The following is a 21,996-nucleotide window of genomic DNA, read 5'->3' as shown; positions in this document are numbered from 1 at the left end:
GAGCAAATTGTCTTCTATAAGTCTGGTCGGTGAAGATCCTTGGACGAAGTTAGAGGGATCCAATCATTGCATGTCGACATCCTGATCGAGCGCTACATCTGGTACATGATATGCATCTATCCATGAACATGTACGCTATACAACAAAGCTCTCTCGTACATGCCTTTCGCAGTACAGATGCGTTGCGCCAGGGAGGGATTTCATCAAATTGCGATGGTATAGCATCATGATGCTAGTTGAGCTCAAGAGTAACTCCTCTGCCCCTCACGATTCCGTTCTACCGTGTATTTCCACCGAACCTCCTTCCGCCTCGGGCCCGTTCAATCCATGCAGCCCTGCATCGTAAACGAATTTCGTCCATTTCCTTACCACTCCCCTCCCATCTTCTTGCCACGGAAATCGTTTCGTATCCCTACCCACACATCAATATAAGTTCATCTCATCGTTTTCGGCCTCCTTTTCGTGCTCGTCCTGCTATTAATCTTGGAGAGGAGAACGATGGAGCGAAAGGATCCAGGGGGACTCACCGACAGATCAGCATCGCATGACTATTATATGCCCAAGGGAACCACGATACGACTCTTTCCGCATGCGATATAGCATTATTCAGATTCCTGATCATCGTCTTCTGTGCTGATGTCAAAAGCAGAGGCGCTACTTTGCTATGTTCGACTGGATCCGATAGAGGTGGACTCGAAGTTCCGTCTAATGAAGTTGATTCTCTGACTGAGGAGGAGAGCGTATCTTTTAGTTCGCGAGTGGTATTTTCTATAGTGTCTGCCAAAGATACGGAGGAAGGGACGAGCAAAGGTCGTTGTTCGATAGAGTCTCGGTGCGTCCGTATACGTTTGCGACTGGAGCACGACGCATCAGCCTTGCACACAAGTTGTATACAGAGATTCAACTATTGAGATGATAAGCTTACGAGTGGAAATTGTGCAGAGTAATAACAGTTGTCCTGATCAAACGCAATATTCATCAGCTGCACATCTCAGATTTAGCCATGCCATTAGCTGACTTACACGTAGACCAGAATAAACGGCAACAGAAGAGGAAATATCAAGAAAAGCATCTACGATGTGTCAATCGAGGATCAGCTATAGTCAATGTGTCGAAGCAATCGGGAAGAAGCGTACATAGTTGAAAGGCCAAGGGAAAAGCATGAATGGCGGAGGTAATGGCTGCCTTCGTCTTCCTTTCCATTCGTTCGGCACACTACTCATTGGGTTTTTTATCACTTTGATTTGTATTTGTACGTCTTCTCCATCTTCATCTGCATCCCGACTGTGATCGACCGGCAGGTCTTCAGGATCCGGATATTCCACTTTTCGGTACGACTGCACAATATGGTCGTCATCCGTTTCGACGTGAACAGACGATGCATCCTGGAATGGATCGAAGGACGATATCGATGCAGTCGGATATGGTACTGTGTTGTCTTGACACCTAATTCAGGTTTACGCATTATCAATATGAGACGCACTGTCGTGTGGAAGCAGGAGGTACTAACCCGTTGGCGATTATCATGACCTTCGGGAAGAGCTTCAAGGCTTGTACGAATACATGGTCTATGAAAAGTGTCAGCAGCCAGTATGATAAAACCACAGACAATATACTCGCCTGGATCAGCCATTAATTCCAGCAAAACTCTTCCGCCCCATTGCGGTTCTTTATCCAAGCTGTATATTTGTCTGCCAGTCCGACTGAATAGCTGCCTCCCGACTGTATGAACCACTGTATTCGTCAATGTACCTATCTTATGATCATCAGCCACACGGCTCTTCGGGATTTTTTGGCTTTAGACGGCGGACTGACCATACTTGAGAACACCTAGATGCTGCAGTGGAAGGTCAGCCTAGGCTAATTCCACGTTGGGCGAAGCTATAACGCTGAAACTTACAGGCGTAGCAGCCGTAGAAAAGGATATCGGCTTATGCCGTGAGAAGAAGGAAGGTTGTCTCGAGTGTAGTATACCGATCATGTAACGCGATATGACTGTTTCCAAGTGTCAAAAGGATCGATCTACATTGAATCGCGTCAATAGACTTACGACCGCCAAGGGAGTAACCCATCTACGCCCCTTATACGTTAGTTTACAAAGCGAAGTATTAAGTTGATACCGAAAGGGAAGAACGGCTCACCACTGAGAAGCCTACTACATCCTTGCCGTCGTCCTCCAGCCTTTCAATCTCCTTATCTATCTGAATGCACGTGATAACGTCAACAAAGAGCAAGGAGGACGAGCATATATGACATCAACGTAGGAGACTCGCCTCCTCGACAATCCGATGAGCGCATACATCTATCCCATCCCATGTTCTGGGACCTTTGATACCCGTCGGTAGATATACGACGGTCTCTAGCGGCCTTGATTTTGGACCTGAGCTTGATGGCGAAGATGGAAGGGGCGAGGATAGGTTGATGAGCTCCTCTTTGACCGCTGTGAGGTTTTGAGAGGAGCCGTAGAGACCATGGGTAAGTATGATCAGATGCACAGGCTGCATCTTAGCTGTGATGCAGCTCGAGGCGATCAGGCTAAATGTACAAAGATGTATGAGAGAAGAGGTAGATATGCGTATCTACAAGTGCAAGAGGACAGAAGGAAAACAAGTCACCAAGGTGGAGGTGAGACTCGTCATCATCGATAACAATTCAAGCCGAAAAGGTCAATCCCCGACGGACATCGGCCGCCGTTGCTGTCACAAGCATTCGAGCAGTGTTCGTGGCGTCGCCAACGTTGCCGTCCGAATTCGATGCGCAGCTTTGAGATCGAACAACCATACTCAACCGAATTTTGGATGTTATGCCAGCTTCATGTATATTCTCTGATGTCATTCCCATCAATTATTATCTCCAGCTGAGAGCACGCGCCCGGACCGCCACGACTTTCAGGCGTTCTCAATGTCACTGCGCCCAAGCCCATATTTAAATTCAATTTGTCCAAAGAGCTATCCCGTCTCGTCATTACATGCATATTATTATCTTCAAGTCAAATTTTGACCGCATCTGAACATCTGCCGATTTCCGCAACCTTCATACAACAGACAAAATGAGTGTCACAATCAACAACAAAGAATACAAGCACGACAACGATTTCCTCGAGAGTAAGAAGGACCTGATCGTTCTGACCTCGGACGGCAGAGCCATCAAAGTCGATAGTAAACTCCTCAAAGAGACCAGGTAAGCGACCGTCGTTTGGTGGTATTATCTGATCTCACTTGCGAGACCGATTGCGAATGTGACTAACATATCTTTCAGTCCCGTATTGGAAGCTCAGCTATCTCATCTGCACCTCGATCATTCGTCCGACGCAGTCAAACTTCACATCAAAGCCCTCCAAGATGATACCATCGACTTCACCAACATGACGTACAAGACATTCAAGGAGACTCTCGAGATGTGTCTCAAGTACGTTACCAAGCACGAAGGACTCGGTCTTTTGGGTCAGATCAACGAAGAAAAAGGTGTGATCGGGCATTTCGGGGCCGAGAAGGGATTCGAACTTTTCTGCCTCATGCCTCACTTCAACGATATGCTCACATCTTGCAGAATCATCAAAGAGGTCGGACCCGAAGCGACTCAAGATAAGAATGACAAGTATGGAGATTTCTGGGATCCTCTGCTTTGGACTAAAGATACGATGAAAGAACTCAGAGGAGATTGGGCATGCGCATACATCCTGGCTCATAAATCTACTGCGCACCCATATGGTACGAGAGACTACTGGGACGATGTATCGCGAAGGTTTTTGTTGATGCTTGTCGTATGAGTATGTACGTATACTGTTCTATCCCTTTCAACAAACGGGGCTGCTCGAGGCATCAGCTGATGAGAATGCAGCATAGCAGCTTTGAGCTCGATCCCCCACAAATGCGCGGGCGCGGCCAAGATGCTTCTGGCTGGATCTAACAGACGGAGACTGCAAGGTACTACATAGGGTGGTTTCGAGAAAGACGAGTGCAATACGATGAGAGACTGGACTCGCTGTGACGCCAGATTTGCCTATCTACCTGAGCGAGGCTCATTAGCTGTGATCTCCAGCCGGGCCAATACCTCAGCTCACTCTTAATCATCCTCTCGTGAGGTACTGCTCGTCCAGATGCCAGTCATCCCGGCGGTATTCGAGGACACTTGAGCTGACGAGATCAACTCAATGTCTTTCGGTCCGGCAGCATTCTGGGTATGCAGACATGAGGTGACCTTGTTTCATCACTTGATTGTGCTGAGCTTGAGGGTTCACGCTTTCATGTGGGACGGCAAGCGCCTCTGAATGTCCCAAATTATCTTACAGAAGTAGACAGGGTACAAAGGATGCATTGTATTGAGCGGTCAGGCGACAGGGGTACGTTTGGCTATAAATGATTAAATATGTACTTGAAAGTCTCAGGAGGTTGAAGGCCTTGCCATCTTGCGTGTTCAGCTGATTTGATGAACAGATTTCGAGATTTCGATAATTGATGATGGCAACGCTTAAATTGGTTCTGCGTAAGAGAGTTTATCAATACCGTCTTTATTCCCCAAATTGGAGATGAAAATTGTTGAGACCGACCTAAACAGACACCGCATACTGGCTCCGCGATAGCTTCTTGCGCTTGGACGATGTCTAGTCGACTATTCCACCTTTCGATAAGCTGCGACCGCACTTGAGGATCCCTTCCCCAATTATGTGCCCCTGTATCGGATTGACTTCGTATCTTTCTCTTCACCTTGTTGAAAATGGTCTTGATAGCTGCCTGCTCTGCTGAGCAATTGGATAATCCTCGGTGGTGACTTCTGCGGCTGGGTACGATTGGAGATGACGGACGATCACTTCTGCCCAATCGTTATCGCAATCGGGAGGACATCGCTTATTCTCTTTCTTCAGGTGTCCATAACTTCGATGCGGGTCATAGTTGCATTTGTGGTCCCGGAACGATATTCGGATCTGGATTCTTGGTCGGGCATCGGGTAAGAGGCAGCAATGCTGTACTTCGTGAAATATGATTTCTCGCAAATTCGGGTTCTTCGTCCAGCACCCAGTCAAGTAATCAGCCAGGGCCGAACAGCCACAATCGAGTTTTTGAGACTTGACGCAGATCGTCGAGGGTGCAGTAGCATGGCTGACGAATTTCAGGAGATCAGGGAATTGATCGCATTTCTTCCAATGCGGAAGATGTAGTTGCAAGTATCTGCACGATGGGAATAAAGTATCTGATTGATCCGAGAGGATCGACGTAAGCTTTGTGAGGAGTTTCATTGATTCTGGGAATTCTTGCGGATCGAAGGGTTTGAAAATGAGCGACTTGGTGATTCCCAGGATCTTGATGAGCCTTTGCGCTTCCGCAGTAGAAGTAGAGGTCGAAGTGGGTGTCGAAGTCAAGGACATTGGAGTGAATGTTGGATGCTCAGAGGCTGGGGTACAACTCGCATCATCTTCTTCGGGTCGAAAATGAGCGATGAAGGTAGGGAAGATCGTGTCATTGGATTTCGCAGTGATAATGAAGGTGGTGTATAAGTACGGGAAGGCGGCCGCCAAGAGGGATTTGCAGCATTGAGCAATATTTGCGAGGGCACGAAGTTGACGGTCGAGCTCAAGGTATGAGAGGACGTGACAGACGATCTCGGGTGGAAGACGATGTTCATTCGATGAGGTGAAAGCGGCGTATAGGATGTAGTGCGACTGATCAGAAGGAGTTGTTGGAGTGGACATTGCGCATGTACTGTACTGGTACGATGAAGGACTGAAGTGGACCACGTTTGATTGATCAGGAGATGGTTGCACTTTGACGAAGAACGAAAAGGAGTTTGAAAGGTGACAGAATCTGATCGGAGCAGCTACATGTAAAGGATGGTTGTATCTTGATCGCCGGTGACAGAAGGTCCAAGCGCAATTCTTGGTATTCCCGTCCATTGCTGGTTTTCACACTTTGCACGTAATGCATTGTACAACCTATACTCGATATACTCCTCTCTGCAAGCCGCTTTTCCAGTTTATGCAAACAGACTTTCCAATTCCATCAAGAGATCTTTCTGTCCCCATCCAGCTGCAATAGCATGTACAATCATCCAGCTTCTAGCCAAAACCTCATCTACCCGATTATCGTTGTTGGTGCTCTCATCGTTCGTGTTCACCTGCATTGTTGAATCCGGTTGCTTCTGAGGTTCATTCTGGTCTTTCCAATCACTCCCTAACACCCAGTTCTCGCCTATGTCTTTGCCCACAACACCTGTGATCCAACGATGTCCAGCAACCTTCATGACTGCTCGAGCTAGTTCTCTCAGTGTTGAAATATCGTCCGAAAGCAGTTGCTCGTCTACTAATAGCAGCAAGCTGAAAATCCAGTTGAAGTAATTGGCACACAGGGGACTGAATACTTTGGCCTCTCTCGATTGTTTGGTGATGACTCGATCCCGTGGTCTTGGTTCTGTTGGTAAGAGCTCTGGGGATTCGGGTAAAGGAGGAGGAGATTGCTCGAGCGATTCTGTGATCCACAAGGAAAAATGAGAGAGGACCGTCAAGGCTTGTGACTGCAATGATTATAAAGAAGAAGGAAGAACATGGATCAGTCCTCATTCCTCCTGATTGTCACAGCCCATGATAAGCAAGATGATTGAGTCAAGCTTACCGAAGTCAGATCCCTGATCACGCTCAATAATGGCTCTCTAGGCTTGCCTACCCTTTTCTCATTTCCTCTACTGGTCTTCTTGATGACTTCCTCCTCTATTACTTCAGCTTCTACCTGTTCTTGATCCATTTCTACATTCGTTTCTCCCCCGAGAGCGATATTCAAGGCTTCTTCCTCCGTGAGTATCGGCGTGGGTTTAGCCTTCTCTTTGCCCTTTTTGCTTTTTGTCGAAGGCAGATACCCATTGATGAGTGTGTACCATTCCGATCTGACACTTGGACGAGGTAAAGGTGGGTAGTCTTCTGGGTACGGTAGGGAATGGGATGAGGACGAGATCAATTGGGAGCGTATATGCTGTAAAAATCGCATGTCAGCGGTCACACGCGTCATTCATCACAGAGCAGAAGAAGACTAAGAACATACCTTCCTGTAACCTTGGAAATGTATCGGAAATACGGTCTCCCAGCTTTCTTTAGGTAAAGCAGGATGTCTTGAGCTGGATCCACTGCTTGTACTCGTAATCGTACCGATCATAGTACTGGCACTTGCGTGGCCGTTCCTTGAGAACGTATCCGCCTTGTAGGGATTACTGACTCTCTTGGCGAATGGTAAATCCGCATTATCCCTATTCGCCATTGCTAAATACTGTGACCCGTCCAGAGGGGTACCATCAAAATCTTCAGGAAGGATCCCGACAGGCAAGCATTGCAATCTCGGGTTTTCTCTGTTGCCTTGATCGTGACCCTGGACTTGTGCGCCATCCACTGTAGTGTCATCGTTGTCGTTATAATCGTATGTCGTATGTGGATCTTGTTGGCCATTCGCGGTCGAGGTAGAAGGGGAAGCTTCCATCTCTTCCCTTGCTCTTTTCCTCCGCATCGCTGCTTGACCCGGTCTTGCCATGTCAAATGAGCTCTACGTTACAAGTACAGTAAGATGATCCTTGCTGACTCTCGAAGAAGAGCGATATAATCTGTTGCCGCTAATCGAGCGAAGAGCCGATCGACATCTCACATTTCAACATTTGTGGACGGAACCAATTCAGGCACGGATCTCTGGAACGACGACTCAAAAAGTCAAAATCCTAGATTATCCGGTCCACAAAGACACTCAATCTCTTCTCCCTTCTCTCTCTTCTCTTCATACATCTCCATCATCGTCATTATCATGTCGTCTTTCGGTCAGAACTACAGGGTCCACACCTATGGTGAATCACACTGCAAGTCTGTCGGCTGCATCGTCGATGGTGTACCTCCCGTATGTTCCGACCCACTTTTCTGAATCCGCTGGTCCGAGCTGATCCTGAGGGTTTCGAAGGGATTAAAATTGACTGAAGAGGATATTCAAGTTCAATTATCCAGACGAAGACCGGGCCAAAGTGATATAACGACTGCTGTGAGCTGTTCTTTTCTTCTTCTTGACTTTGGAGGAGGACGTGTAGCTCACGAGATATGCCTGCGAATTAGCGATCTGAATTCGACACAGTCCACCTTCAATCCGGTACCGAGCACGGTGTCACCCTCGGTACACCTATAGGCCTTCTCGTCCAGAACAAAGACCAACGTCCACACGATTACGCCGAGACCGACTTATACCCTCGACCTTCTCATGCCGATTACACCTACCTCGCCAAGTACGGATTGAAAGCTTCTTCGGGAGGTGGTCGAGCCTCAGCAAGAGAGACTATTGGAAGGGTAGCTGCTGGTGCTATTGCTGAGAAGTACCTCAAGGAAGCTTACGGCGTGGAGATTGTGGCCTTTGTCGCTTCAGTCGGAAAAGTAGCTTTGCCTTTCGCTGAGGAGGAGGATGAGGTATTGGGTAAAGAATACATGGACTTGGTGAGGACTGTCAAGCGGGAAGAGGTCGATAAGGAAATCACAAGATGCCCTCACAAGGAGACCAGTAAGAAGATGGAAGAGGTGAGTCTCGTCGACCTGTTTCCCTTTGCTGTACCCCGCCTGCATTGATGCTGATGAACTTTTGTATGTAGACAATCCGAGCAGCGAAAGCTAAAGATGACTCTCTCGGAGGATCCCTCACATGTGTGATCCGAAATGCTCCTGCGGGTCTTGGTGAACCGGCTTTCGACAAATTAGAAGCTGTATTGGCTCATGCCATGTTATCCATTCCTTCGACTAAATCTTTCGAAATCGGCTCAGGACTCAGAGGAACCACTTTCCCAGGTTCGATACACAATGATCCGTTCATCGAGGGCGTTGACCCTCGAACAGGCGAAAAGACTCTAAGGACAAGTACGAATTGGTCAGGTGGTATTCAGGGAGGTATTTCGAATGGTGAAGATATCTACTTCAGGTGAGTGCATGCCTACCCTTCCTTCCACTTCCAATGACTTCCAATGACCTGCGCTACAAATGTTTACACATTTATACGCTGTTATCTTGTTGACCATTGGATGCAAATGACGGACGCTGACGCTGTCTAAATGGTGTGTAGAATTGGTTTCAAGCCTCCTGCTACAATCGCGCAAGAACAAGCTACAGCAAGATACGACGGATCAGACGGTGTCTTAGCTGCTAAAGGACGCCACGACCCTTGTGTGGTTCCACGAGCGGTCCCGATTGTAGAGACTATGGCAGCTATTGTCATCATGGAGTAAGCTATCTCGCAGTGTTTTCCTTTCTGGCTGAAGCTAATGCCTTTATGGGTGTACTTGTAGTATGGTCTTACAACAAAACGCTCGAAAGGCAACAGCCTCCCTCCTTCCCCCTCTTACTCACTTGCCACCAACAATGGTGCTTCCTGGTAAATCCACCGTGCAAGCCGTCGTGAATGGAAAAGATGTTGGAGAAGTCCAGAATCAAAAGCCAGGAGAGGAATAGATGGACCAAATCCACCGTCACACTAAAAGCGAGTATATGCATACATGCGTACATGCATATCAGATGTAATACAGAATATCTTCACTCTACTACCCGAATCTTAAGACCCCTTCGTCTACGATGATATTCTGTATACTCTCATCCTGAATCTGAGACTAGTTTTCATGGCAAACTCAGACCTAGAATCAAATGATTATCTTTGTCTTCGCTTAGTATCTTCAATCCTCCCGTCCATTCTCGTATCTTCCTATCGCCCTCCTGCTTCTCCTCTGTGTCGAAAATATCAGTCGAAAAGAGACCAGACAACCTAACTTCCAAGTTGTTTCTCAATGCAACCAACCCATCTTCATTCCAATGATGCAACCCGTCTCCAGCTACGATCTTCAGCGATTCGTAGCCTTGGTTGTATATCGAATCGCACGCTTGTTGGATCAAGAATGTCATCTGCATCTCAGCGTGTTTATCATGACATTCCGGGATCTCAATATTGATATCGACATCGACTTCGACATCGAGATGGCTATCAACATTTGAATCAGTGTTCATAATTATATTTTCGGATAACTCCTCGTTCTCGTCTTCGTTCTCGTTGCTTCGTCTATTTCCCTCTTGAGCTTGGCATTTCGATGTACAGATATGTTTGCGTAGCGTCATAATCGGCGACTTGTTATTGGCGGTTCGTACGGATGGTACTTGATCGAAAACATCTTCAAAGATCAATATGTCGGTAACGACGAGACCAGGCCACAGAGTGTCGAAGTTGGGTAAAATGAAATGATCTTTCTCTGCATTCCATCTGTTGTTCTCGAGCAACTTTATAGACATCTGCGATATATCGGAGGGACAAGTCATAGAAAGGAGTCGCACAGTAAAGTCCATTTCGTCCCGGTGATGTGTGGTTTCAAGATACATCCTCAAGTCGACGATACGCAGGCTTGTGAAAAAGACCTGAGTATCGTCTGCCTTCAGTCAATCCGAGAATGTGTTTGAAATCCGCGAAGAGGAAGGAGAAGGGATGTTTTGATCGTCTTGAGAATGGCTTGATTTAGGTGAAGCATTCTCATCTTGTATTATCGTTATTTTTTGAACAAGCGAGTAATGCCATTCCAACCTCTTTCTTTTACTTTGTACACCATCCCACAGATCATCATTCATGCTCACATTCAGGTGCTCGTGATCATCCTCATCCCCCTGCGCATGTCCATCTATCTGAGGGTATGGCAATTTATTCTGACTTAGCAGTACGTAAGGCTTCATCAGTACTTGCAGTTGATGGCAGTTCACCGTAACCTGTTTCATGAGAAAGGGAGTGACGAGTTGATAATGCTTTTTGCAACAGGATCGGAGCTGAGCGAGGGTTTGGAGACTTCTGCTTCGCTGTAAGGTATCGAGAATATGCAGGCTGATTTCGTGAGGTAAGGTCTTGCCGTCTCGAGAGGTCAACATGGCGGTTTGCAGATTGCGACAATGATCAGTGTATGAATTCGTTGTGATGTCTCGGCCACCAGAAGAAGATAACAGGCGAGTGCTGAGATAGAACTCAAAGAACGAAAGTGCAAGGGACAGCAGCTTTGACGTTATAGTCAGTCATGCCAGACTGCAAGGCGATAACAATGGAGGTGGCTCAGCATCACAAAGGATAGTTCGAGAAGCCGAAGGCCCGATGAGCGCGAATTAGCATGGTAGACCTTTGAGTGTCCAAGCAGAATCCCATCTGTCGTTCACTCCTCACACAGAGCATTGCAGTTTTTGATTCGTATATATAGCCTTTCATCGGGTAGAAAAGGTACCTATAACATTCTAAGTCGTACGTAATACCAACCGCCAATACGTATTGAGTGTATTTTTCGCTCGGTCTGACTATTTATCAGGGCACCTTGTTTCTTGTTTCCGTGTGAAGGGCTCATCATGGCTATGAGGCCGCCACTAAACATGTGACCAGTCCTCTTCCCAGTCAGAGTTAGGGGTAAAATCCAATGACGCACATCCACTATTGCCTTTGCCGATCAGTGTCTCGAAGGGATAGTTCTGGCTTTCGGCAGTAATGCACCGCAAGGATGTTGTATTGACGTGTGAGCATCCTTGAACCTCAGTGGAGGGCTCAATATCCATCATTACAATCTCATGCTCTACGCTGGACCCATACTGGGAGTGAGTTGAGATAGCTCGGCGTTTGGCTTGCGTTTCATCTGTTTGACACGACATGTCTTCGGTCCATTTCCTCTTTGCCGGTTGAGAGTCGTTGCTGTGTGTAGTGCAGTTGTATTCTTCTGAGCCCATATCGAGTTATATGATCGTTAGCAAGTAGCGCTGATAGTGACTTGGATGAAATACAAGTATCCGATTTCAAATATATTAACATGCACTCAGAGTTGATGCGTGTTGCCTCGTCATCATATCAGCAAAATAGCATATTGTGTGGACTTCACCCATGTCAGTCAGACTGCACTATGAATAAGACTTCGATTGATCTGACTTGGAATCTACAGGACGCATCATTGTACAAAGGTACAAAGGAGCATAACCAACCAGTGAAGTACTCGTACTCGTACTGACTGAATATCGAATCACTATGCAAGTAGAGTAAGTGCTAAAGTCATGCCACTCCCGATAAAATACCTCAGCGGAGATCGCCACGTTGAATGATCTGCTACTCAAACTCCGTAATTCCGCTTTGTCGTGCTTTTGCTTTTGTGCTTTGCGCTTTGACCAGCCACTCTACTCATGACGAGTCGCGACTGTTTTTCGTTTTTGGTCGTTGGGTTGTATCCTTCCCATCCGACGTGCTATTTCTTCTTTGGTGATCACTTACTACTACTGTACTTTACTTACCAATTTGCCACCCATTCCCAACGTCTTCTTGAATAACAACATCTCATTCACAACACCTGAATTGATCCAATCTCATCATCTATCATCCGAGTGAACTTTGTCCAACCTCAAAAAATAACAACAACGAAGCAGTAATCTATCAGCGTGCGATCTGTCACACCACCGCAAAACGCACGACAATATCAAACAACCGCTCCCCATTCTCTCAACTCCAAAATTTACTTCCCAAACATGTCCTCAGCTACTTCCACACCTACCAAATCGACCTCTGCTAGCCCGACTATAACGCCCCTGCATGACCCGTCGCACCAAGCTACGGTCATTGCCCCTAGTAAACCTCTTGGAGTCGCTAATCGTGAGTAGAGAGTCGATCAACTGTGTGGCCCTAATGCGCTTCATAAGTAAGGACAGTAAAAAGGCCAGAGGGCAAGCGGAAGGATGGTTGGAGGGAGTACGGACTGGGTAAGAGGGACTGGGACGATATCGCATTCAGCTTGATCCTGTTCTTTCTCGTGTGAGCGCTAATTAACAGTATCGCTTTCCGTCGTTGCAGCCAACAAGATCGTTCCTGGACAAATGACCGAACCATCAGCAGCAGGCGCAGGATTAGGCCACAAGGCGTTATTAGCGAAGCGATTTGCCAAAGCCAAGTGAGTCTCAGCGGAGCGAACTATGACTGGGTCGACCTGACGTGAAAAGAGAGATCAAATCAGCTGACCAACAAAATGATGGCTTTAGTAAACCGACTGTATCCCCTACAGATCAATTACAATCACCATGTACGGCTAAGTTGGCAGGAGCCAAACAACGTCATTTTGCCAAGTAAGTGCTTTGCCCGTCCACTCAGCATTAAACCGTCCCTTCGTTGCAGCCTCTCCCCTTCACTCAACGAAGTACATGAGCGTCTGCTGTACCATCGAGTCCCACAAACAAAAGGTCACTTCCCACGTAGTCTGTCTAACGCTGATGACATCTTGTCGTGGCTCACAGAGGCAAACCCGCATCTTTGGCTCAGTCATTCACAGCTATAAGAGATTCAGCCGGTGCCGCTCCGTCCACCGCAAACACCAAACCCGATTTCTAGGACCTTCCCTCCCCTTGTTGCCTCGCTGTATCAGACTGTGCTTAGTCCCCTTGTAATTTACGTGAGTTCTGCTGGATTCCACCTTGCCTTGCCGCACGCTCGAAAGACACGATGAATGTTCAGACACATGAAACAAGTGCTGACGTACAGCAAACATCCATATAGGTACCGTTTTATGATATTCACGATTGATTCGTCTCCTCCGCCTCGGTCTCCGCCTTACACAACGTTCTGTAGATCCCTTTCGCAGGATTTGACTTGACGCCAAATGGCTAAGGGTTCTTGTCACAGTATCCTTCTCTTATTTCCCTTACGGTCATGATTCTGCTTTTGTGCTTATATACGATACCTCTCATGCATGTTGATATCACGTCCCCAGGATAGACCAGAAGGTGCTCCGACGCTTGTAGTAGACTTGGTGCTTGTCTTTGCTGAGGCAGTGAAACGGATATGCTTCATAGGAAGATCGATAAACAAGCGAATTGAACGAGAATGCATAAGCTCTATTATCGGTTCTCGTTTTTAATCCCATTCCTGTTTTGCTTCGCTACAGTTTCCATCTTTCGCCGGTGAGTGTAATAAATTAGAAGGTGTCTTTGAGGAACTTGACGACGACGTCGTACCCATCAGCGAATTGCTCAGTGGCTTTACCGCCCTTGAGCTGAGATGTGAAAGACAGCCATAGTCAGTTGATTTTCTCTCTCATGAGGGACCTTTTTGAGATAGGTCTGCAACGCTCAGAGGAAGTATACAAGCTGAGTACTCACGTCACCTCGAGCAGCTAGCCAGCCATGAGGCATGTCAGGGTAATGCTTGAGGATATTCTTTCCTGGTACTTTGGCTTCTACAGTCTTTGAGATATGGTTGATCTGGCGACACAACAAAGAGTTATGCGTCAGATCATATGTCACCTAGCCATATCGATTCGCAGGTTTGGCCGTTGAAATCCGAGGATGAGGTGCACTTACAACTTCCATATCTTCTCCGCCGGATGGGAGGAGCGCGACGGGAACATCAATCTTATCGGCGTCTTCCTTGGCTGCGAAGCTGCAATCGACATAGAATATTGTCAGCGATATAACAACGAAGAGCGATGAACAAGGAATCAGGAAGCGATCGGCACGGAGGACAATCAGAGACGATAGAAGGGACACGTGAATGAAGGTGAATCAAAGATCGCACGGACAAGAGGGTAAGAGAACAAGAGGTGTGTCGAGTAAGAGAGCGGGAAAAGACGTACGACGGATGACATCCAACAATAGCATCGCTCTTGGCCTCGGCTTGAGCTCCAACGGCGACTTTGTATCCCCAACAATAACCAATAGTCGCGACCTTGGAGTAAGTAGACTTTGTGGCTTGAACGTATTTGGCTACAGGTTCGAGCTGGGTTTGGATGCCTCCTGGGAATCTGCCGAACCACGCGGTCTTCTTCTCCTCATTGCTACATTGGCAGGAAGCAGCGTGTCAGCGACGATGCTCATGGACTGCTTGCGATGAGAAAGCCATGTCGGAGGGGCAAGGAAGTTAGCGCAGATCGACTTACCCAGGAGCGAAAAGCGCAGGAGTAGCATAATCCCCGACAAGGAAGTCAGGCATGAGGACTCTGTAACCCTGGGAAGCGATCAGATCGGCACCTGTTGCAAGATGCAATCAGCGTTTGAGGTCAAACCGGATGGGGCGGGCATGACTTGATCAGAAGGAGGAGCATGGTCATGATTGTGCTGATAAACAAAGGACTCAGACTCACCTTGCAAGATCTGAGGTGAATAACCGAAGACATCGTATACCATGACAACGGCAACTTTGGCATCCTCTGGACCGACGGCGTATGTCTTCAGCCCATGAATGGTCGGATAAGATCCCTTGGGCGAGTATTCGGCTTGGACAGGAGGGAGTTTACAGCAGTCTAAGGATTGTGATGTAGTGTATCTGGTCAGTCAACGATTGTTCGAGAATTTTTGAAATGGGTGCAATCCCTCACCACCGGACATTCTGGTTGATAGTTCTTTGTGCTTTTAGGTTGTAAAGATGCTTTGAAGACTGTTGTTGAAACGGCAGTCATGGAAGTCAGCTAGACCTCCTTTATAGCTTGCAGAGCTATGACTGCCGAAGCCCGAATATCGATCGGAGAGCAACGGAGAATCCTGACGGAGTATCATGTTGATCTCCATGAGACGGATGGCCGAGGACGAAGATAGCATGGGGAAGGTTATCACTCACTTCGGCGAGGTCTGTGCTAATGAGCTGCGATCCAGATTCAAGGTACTTTATAGCCCGAGGTTGTGAAAAAGAGATGCAAGTTGAAATGAATCTGTATCATCGACTGCTTTCCACGATACTCTACTCCTATGATGACACTTTAACCGAAATTCTCGCAGCTGGTCAGTCACTCCGTCATTCTCGGTGAATGGAATCTTGGTAAGCTACCAGAAACAAAAGTCCCTTTCGGCAATCTCCGATCGCATTTTGATTTTTGTCAAGTAGACAGGTTTATTTTGGGATCAACAATCGATACGATGGGGGTGAAAGCCGATGAAATGCGGACGAAAGCCGAAATAGCGTAAATAGAAAAACAAACTTATTTCGATCAGAAACCTCATGATCAATACGAATGACTGAAGCTGTCAAAATGCTGTCTACGTCTCCAAGCAGGGTAAAGTAAAATGAGACGATAAAACCGTCCGGCTGGATTCCTCCTCCCACCTCCTGTACACACCTCAACAAAGCGACTGACACTTCGATAATGAACACGAGTACGACCAACAGCGCCTCTCTCGTTCCTGGAGAGCCGATCGAGGATGATCGTCCTGCGAATGACGATGGTGATGACGGCGATAATCCCAAAGCTCGTACCACATCGAATCAAGACACACAGCAAGAGAACGATCACGACGAATTGACGAACCCAGCAGCACACGAAAGAGAGCTGCAGGCGCAATCACCTCCAGACCCAGTTCCATTCCCCCCTCTTCGTTCGAGCGTAACTACCAATTCGTCCAAACCCTATTCAGCATTTTCCACCTCTACCAAAGTCCTGATAGTCGTCTTGGGCGGGCTCGCAGGAATCTTCAGTCCGATATCTTCCAATATCTTCGTACCCGCTATCCCCACTTTGGCTGGCGCTTTCAACAAGACCGAGAACGATATCAGTCAAGCGGTCACTATATACTTGGTGTTCCAAGCTATAACGCCCAGTTTTCTCGGTTCCTTATCTGATTCGTACGGCAGAAGACCGATCTACATCGCAACGTTGATAGTCTACTTAGGAGCCAATATCGGATTAGCACTTTGTCCGACGAGCGCGTATTGGCTCTTGTTGGTGTTGAGGGCTGTGCAGTCTACTGGTGGATCTGCGGTCATTTCAATAGGATATGGTGAGTTGCGTCGATTGGCAGAATTCCACTTCATATCGTCACATCCCTATGGTCTCAATGTGATTGAGGAGAAAGCATGGCTTACCTCGATGTCGGATGCAGGCTGCGTGACGGACGTAGCGGAGCCGAGAGAAAGGGGGAAATACGCTGCCGCGTTTCAAGTCGGAGCTATGAGTGGTCCAGCGTTTGGTCCGTTACTTGGAGGAGTGCGTCAGATCTCTTTCATCGCCTACGCGCAGGGCTCTAGTATGTCACGGAAGCTGACGATTGTAGATAGGTATTCACCCAGACGCTGGGTTGGCGAAGCATCTTCTGGTTCTTGACAATTGCTACTTGCGTAGTGTTGATCCCGCTAGTCCTGTGGGTGGCAATCCGCTTTGACGTCGCATGGCGCTTGAAGGCCATACATTGTTCCTATCGCACATCCCGATGTGAACAGCGGGAACAAGAAGAGACTTGAAGTGCATTGCTGAGAGCCGAGAGGATGATGACTGATGGATCTCGCATTGAAACAGATTCCTTCCCGAAACCCTCCGTTCACTGGTAGGGGATGGATCCATCCCTCCTCCAGCATTGAACACTTCCCCAATTATACTTTTGCAACAACGAAAGATGAAGAAAGATCTAGCTGAGAAGGGTGAAGTTGAGGAGGTCATTGAAAAGCCACCTAGAAAACCTGTGAGTGATTCTGTCCAGCAGGCCCCAAGGCAGTATAACTCTTCCCTCTCATCTCTCATCTCTCATCCACGAGGTAGAACTGACAGTCTATATATTCATGTTATTCAGTATCAACCCCTCTCAGCATTCATGATTCTCTTCACACCCGAAATTTTATTGATATTCATCTTCGCCTCTTTGCTGTACCTCGAATTCTACTCAATCTTGTGAGTCCTCTGAACGTTGACATCGCCTTGATATACGCTGATTGAGGAGATCTGTACAGGACCGTATATTCGACTGCGTTAAAAGATACGTATAAATTGTCGGAATTGCAAATCGGATTATGTTACCTGTAAGTCAAGTATCCTCATTCGTCATTTTGTCGCTTCTCCGTCCCCTTGAAATCATGTTTGATTACCTCGAGTAGAGGATGAATGTGATCGTGCTGATTCTGAGTATTCTATATTGTCCAGACCATCGGGTATAGGGACCATCATCTCGGCTCAGCTTAACGGTAGACAACTTGATTTTTGGTTCAGGCGAGAAGAGAGAAGGGTCGGAGGCGATTATAGGAAGAAACCCGATGAATTCGATATTGAATTTACGCGGATAAGGTGTTTGGCACCCTTCGTCATGTGAGCGGAATTATACGCCTGACCTGATCTGATCACATCCGACCCCATTTGACTATCCGGCGGATTGCTGATCTTGAATAATCATCACAGAATGTTTTTGGCATCGGTGACTTCCTTGGGATGGTGTTTGCAAGTGAAAGCTCCTTTGGCTGCTACGTTGGTAGTCAATTTCTTCATGGGTCTGGGAACAGGTACGATCGGTACTGGTATGTCTGCCTTTATTGTGTTTTCTTTCCTTTGCATTCGACCAATTGGAGCTTCACTCGAACGGATGCGCTGATGAAGCCTACGATGTAGCTACGGTATATGGCCAAGATCTGAAACCCGGTAAAGGTGGCGCTGTGTCTGCTTCTGTGAGTGTGCAATTCTCAGCATTGTCAGCAATCAAATGGGTAGAGGACCCGCAAGTGCTAATCCTGCCGATGTGGATGGTACAGCTCAATTTGGTCAGATGCATATTCGGGGCTATCGGTGTAGCAGCCATGTGAGTGATATCCAATCGCCCTGACCTATCTCATGTATACATCTGCGATCCAGATATCACCTCCTTGCGACAGAGTGTGCGTGTTGAGCGAGATTTTGAGCTGATACACGGCAACTCGTGCAGTCAATCGATATATAACGCTATAGGCGCAGGGTGGACTTTCGTGCTGCTCAGTGGAATTTGCATATTGGGTATTCCTATGCCGTTGATAGTCATCAAGAAGGGGAAAATGTGGAGAAGGAAGAGGGAAGAGAAGGCTGCGGAGAAAGAACGGCTGAAGAAGGAGAACAATAGAGCGTAGGAAATAGACTATAGAGCATAGATTGAAAGGTACGTTTTATCGGATGTTGTATTTGTATAGTCTCGGTTTTCTTGCTATGTGAGGTATCTCAAGGAGCACGCTTTGTGATTTCATTGTCTTAAGCGACGTTCAGTGTGGAGTACATATCCCCTAGGAAGTGCAGAAGCACGTATGTACGAAGGAGATCAGGGCTGGAGGATGGGTCGAAGGATCTTAAACGTATTTCATTCGCGCGTACACAGCTGACTTGACATCAGCTCGACAAAATCGCGATACAGTATCATATAACCTCTATGTGATACGCCTTTCGTATCATGAAGCGGAACGACTGCGTTGATATCCTTTGTCTGCGAGCGTTGTTTGTTGTGTGACCTGTCGTCATAAGGAGTGGGATGAAAGGTGAATCAAATCAGACGTTTTGTTCTTTGAACCGGTCGAAGTCATGGCAATAGTCACATTCGTTCTTTTGTGGGTATTACAGTAAAAGCCCTTCTCTCTGTAATTCAACGGTCCGCTTTCTTCCACATACTTGAACGAGCGAGGGTCTACATCAGAAAGCCTCGAATTTTTGTTCTCGACATTCTCGACATATCCAAACAACATGACCAGCTCTAACAACCCAAGATCCCAACCAGACTCGACCGATCAGCTTTTATCGCGAACTTTTACTGAAGAGATCGAACAGTGGAAAGATGAGAATCTAAGAGGTGCCCGTTCTACGTCAAATGACTATGATTCCATAATGACAAACCCAGATGGACGATATAATCATGATGCTACCTCCTCTCACAACTCGAACCCTGCTTATCAGAGTATATGTACCCAATCTTCGTATATGTCCGTGCAACCTCATGAATGCTCTCGCACTGAGATTTTCAATTCGACTAGCGGGAGTTCCGAGGGTTTTGACATGGCCATCAAGACTCTGAAAGATATTGGAAGAGCTGCGCATCTGTCGTGCGGTGGTAGTTCCAAACATGGAAACAGCTTCAGAAGTTGCTTCCTGCTTCGGAGCGGACATGACTGTCAATTCTCGGACATACTGATGAGCGCAAGCACGGGGATTACGTCGATGGGATTTATGAGAGACAGATCCGGCAGATCGAGATGAGATCGAACCATAAGTATCATCGGGACGGATGGGCGTCTGTGCGGTATGACTAGACAGACAGTAGCATATTTCGATGACAGGACTGCGGTTGAATGCGTACGATATACCTATACATGATGAGTGTTTGTAAGGTATATGTATATGTATTAATCTCTACAGGCGGTCAGAACTTCAGAATGCATCTGTTGGCTTCCGTGCACGCTAAAAATCCTTCACGGCTCCATCAATTTCGATTTTCAACATTACGAGCACGAGTAATAATGAATGATCTTTGACCCTGAATAATTAATGTCGACGCCGATCTGAAGGATATTTACCGGATCCGGTAATTTTCGAGGGGTATGACGACGAAAGGAAGGTTGAGTGAGCAAGAGGAAGATTGAACATTACTTGAATCGATCATCTCCTATTTTATTCATTATCCAACATCATTCACACTTATTATTGTTCCCTCTACAATCATTCATCCATCTACCTACACTGGAATAGTCTCATCTACAAAGTACAAAGACAAAGCCAATACCACACAGTACCTGTCAGACGTCTTTTACCATTCCCATACCTATATCTGAAATCACCCGAATCACCGAACAATCACCCATCATGCCGCCTAGGAAAAGCGCCGCTTCGTCTGGAAGTACTTCGAGGTCCAAGAAATCAGCTGGACTAGCTCAGGTGAGTCATCCTCATCCCATCGCCCAAGCACCATCTCGGTCCAAGCGCATCCAGCATGGACTTTTGAATCGCTGGGAAACACTGCCACGGACTTTATGCTGACATATCGCTTGAATTTAGCCGACATTAGCTTTCCAATCAGCTCGTCCAGGATCGAACGGCAAGAAAGCGATCAAGTCCAATCTGAGTAAGACCGAGCTCAAATCGAATACACCGTCTTTGAGTGAGGTCGAGGTAGAGCCTTCACCCCTTTCCTCGCCGACACGAGAGAAAGATGTGAAAACCGTTGCTGGCGCTACCAGTACGACTAAGAGCACGGATGTGAATGCGACCAAAGGAGAAGGGGGAAAGAGGAAACAGCTGGATGTCAAGTCGAAGTTGTGGAAAGGCCTGATAAAGGACGCTAAGATACAGATGGGCGGACTGGAACCTAGTGAGTTCTCAAAGACTTGTTCAATCCGATTCGTACCCCTTTTTTCTAAATAGAAACAAGCATTGCCTATCAAGATGATAGAGGTAGAAAATGAGAATGAGGATGCTGACAGACTCAATGTCATTGTTTGACTTCCCAGTCCATGCTGGTCCAGATACGCACAACGACTTGCATCGTGAGTCCAATCTCTGCTGCGACTCCACCGCATAATCAGGCATTCGTGAAAGCAAGTGGCTAACAATGGTGTGATCTACAATACAGACGTCCTTCGAGTGTTCGATATGACTTCTTCGTATGGCCCTTGTGTTGGTGTCACTCGTTTACAAAGATGGGAACGAGCCAAGAAGTGGGGACTGAATCCGCCAGAAGAGGTACGTGTATACTTCCACTTCCCCCAAATCGGACAGACCAACTCATAAAAAAACAAGTGAGCTGACGAGATCGTCTGCTTTTCCGTAGATCCGTGAGATCTTGATCACTGAACAGGGTCAAAACGATGTTAGGTATAGAGAGAATGTCCTATATGGCTGGGTATAAGGTCACCCGTGTATTATTTAACGTGCTTGCCTTTTAAGAGGTAGAACAGCTGGTCTGTTCCGTGTGTCTAGTTCATATAATTCGTATAGTTGTATATCTGTTTCGTGTAAATATCTATAACTTATAATCACATTTAGGAGCTGGCGAGCGCCCTTGAGGAAGAAGGCTAAGATGAATATATGGTGAAACATCGTGATCTATGCATCTATGAGAGCATATACCACCTGAAGAGAAGAAATAGACCTCCTACGCTCAAGTGGATACCTCTTTCTGTTTGTTGCCCCGTATTCAGTGCGCGGGTTTAACAGGAACAGGGCGCAACAGGTGTAACCCCAAAGGAGGGGGGCGATTTAACTTTGTGTTCACTCGCTATCATCGTTTCGATCAAAGCGGGAATCATCGCCGTAGAGCAAAGAGTGACTGAC

General features: G+C 47.0%; 10 protein-coding genes across 10 annotated transcripts; 5 read left to right on the top strand and 5 right to left on the bottom strand.

Moving 5' to 3' along the window:
• Positions 1–264: 264 nt before the first annotated feature.
• I303_102575 (uncharacterized protein) lies at positions 265–2,504 on the bottom strand (the record flags this gene model as incomplete). Its single annotated transcript, XM_065968579.1, has 12 exons — positions 265–412; positions 528–854; positions 926–958; positions 1,023–1,072; positions 1,137–1,446; positions 1,511–1,568; positions 1,621–1,752; positions 1,816–1,837; positions 1,901–1,995; positions 2,051–2,072; positions 2,142–2,201; positions 2,274–2,504. 12 exons carry the CDS (start codon positions 2,502–2,504, stop codon positions 265–267), a joined length of 1,488 nt encoding a protein of 495 aa, XP_065824651.1.
• Positions 2,505–3,049: 545 nt separating this feature from the next.
• I303_102574 (uncharacterized protein) lies at positions 3,050–3,769 on the top strand (the record flags this gene model as incomplete). The annotated part of the gene is made up of 2 exons (XM_018405928.1): positions 3,050–3,180; positions 3,259–3,769. The coding sequence occupies 2 exons, from the start codon at positions 3,050–3,052 to the stop codon at positions 3,767–3,769; spliced, it is 642 nt and encodes a 213-aa protein (XP_018264422.1).
• Positions 3,770–4,702: 933 nt separating this feature from the next.
• Positions 4,703–5,689, bottom strand: I303_102573 (uncharacterized protein; the record flags this gene model as incomplete). Its single annotated transcript, XM_018405927.1, has 1 exon — positions 4,703–5,689. One exon carries the CDS (start codon positions 5,687–5,689, stop codon positions 4,703–4,705), a length of 987 nt encoding a protein of 328 aa, XP_018264421.1.
• A 281-nt stretch (positions 5,690–5,970) lies between these two features.
• Positions 5,971–7,508, bottom strand: I303_102572 (uncharacterized protein; the record flags this gene model as incomplete). Its single annotated transcript, XM_018405926.1, has 3 exons — positions 5,971–6,507; positions 6,606–6,959; positions 7,029–7,508. The coding sequence occupies 3 exons, from the start codon at positions 7,506–7,508 to the stop codon at positions 5,971–5,973; spliced, it is 1,371 nt and encodes a 456-aa protein (XP_018264420.1).
• Positions 7,509–7,772: 264 nt separating this feature from the next.
• I303_102571 (chorismate synthase) lies at positions 7,773–9,445 on the top strand (the record flags this gene model as incomplete). The annotated part of the gene is made up of 6 exons (XM_018405925.1): positions 7,773–7,862; positions 7,923–8,000; positions 8,072–8,524; positions 8,596–8,918; positions 9,060–9,218; positions 9,283–9,445. 6 exons carry the CDS (start codon positions 7,773–7,775, stop codon positions 9,443–9,445), a joined length of 1,266 nt encoding a protein of 421 aa, XP_018264419.1.
• Positions 9,446–9,607: 162 nt separating this feature from the next.
• Positions 9,608–10,270, bottom strand: I303_102570 (uncharacterized protein; the record flags this gene model as incomplete). The annotated part of the gene is made up of 1 exon (XM_018405924.1): positions 9,608–10,270. One exon carries the CDS (start codon positions 10,268–10,270, stop codon positions 9,608–9,610), a length of 663 nt encoding a protein of 220 aa, XP_018264418.1.
• Positions 10,271–12,508: 2,238 nt separating this feature from the next.
• On the top strand, positions 12,509–13,361 carry I303_102569 (uncharacterized protein; the record flags this gene model as incomplete). Its single annotated transcript, XM_065968578.1, has 4 exons — positions 12,509–12,632; positions 12,831–12,927; positions 13,016–13,099; positions 13,268–13,361. 4 exons carry the CDS (start codon positions 12,509–12,511, stop codon positions 13,359–13,361), a joined length of 399 nt encoding a protein of 132 aa, XP_065824650.1.
• Positions 13,362–13,944: 583 nt separating this feature from the next.
• On the bottom strand, positions 13,945–15,352 carry I303_102568 (uncharacterized protein; the record flags this gene model as incomplete). Its single annotated transcript, XM_018405922.1, has 7 exons — positions 13,945–14,022; positions 14,129–14,230; positions 14,330–14,408; positions 14,602–14,802; positions 14,905–14,995; positions 15,109–15,267; positions 15,343–15,352. 7 exons carry the CDS (start codon positions 15,350–15,352, stop codon positions 13,945–13,947), a joined length of 720 nt encoding a protein of 239 aa, XP_018264416.1.
• A 752-nt stretch (positions 15,353–16,104) lies between these two features.
• On the top strand, positions 16,105–18,815 carry I303_102567 (uncharacterized protein; the record flags this gene model as incomplete). The annotated part of the gene is made up of 11 exons (XM_018405921.1): positions 16,105–16,735; positions 16,838–16,941; positions 17,013–17,095; positions 17,251–17,413; positions 17,522–17,619; positions 17,679–17,747; positions 17,869–18,030; positions 18,121–18,236; positions 18,328–18,383; positions 18,468–18,514; positions 18,638–18,815. The coding sequence occupies 11 exons, from the start codon at positions 16,105–16,107 to the stop codon at positions 18,813–18,815; spliced, it is 1,707 nt and encodes a 568-aa protein (XP_018264415.1).
• A 1,714-nt stretch (positions 18,816–20,529) lies between these two features.
• On the top strand, positions 20,530–21,571 carry I303_102566 (uncharacterized protein; the record flags this gene model as incomplete). The annotated part of the gene is made up of 5 exons (XM_018405920.1): positions 20,530–20,601; positions 20,722–21,034; positions 21,174–21,209; positions 21,296–21,405; positions 21,494–21,571. The coding sequence occupies 5 exons, from the start codon at positions 20,530–20,532 to the stop codon at positions 21,569–21,571; spliced, it is 609 nt and encodes a 202-aa protein (XP_018264414.1).
• Positions 21,572–21,996: the final 425 nt, after the last annotated feature.

The sequence above is a fragment of the Kwoniella dejecticola genome, chromosome 3 (genome assembly GCF_000512565.2).
Source record: "Kwoniella dejecticola CBS 10117 chromosome 3, complete sequence".
Taxonomy (NCBI): domain Eukaryota; kingdom Fungi; phylum Basidiomycota; class Tremellomycetes; order Tremellales; family Cryptococcaceae; genus Kwoniella; species Kwoniella dejecticola.
This window is presented reverse-complemented; position numbering and strand designations above follow the sequence as displayed.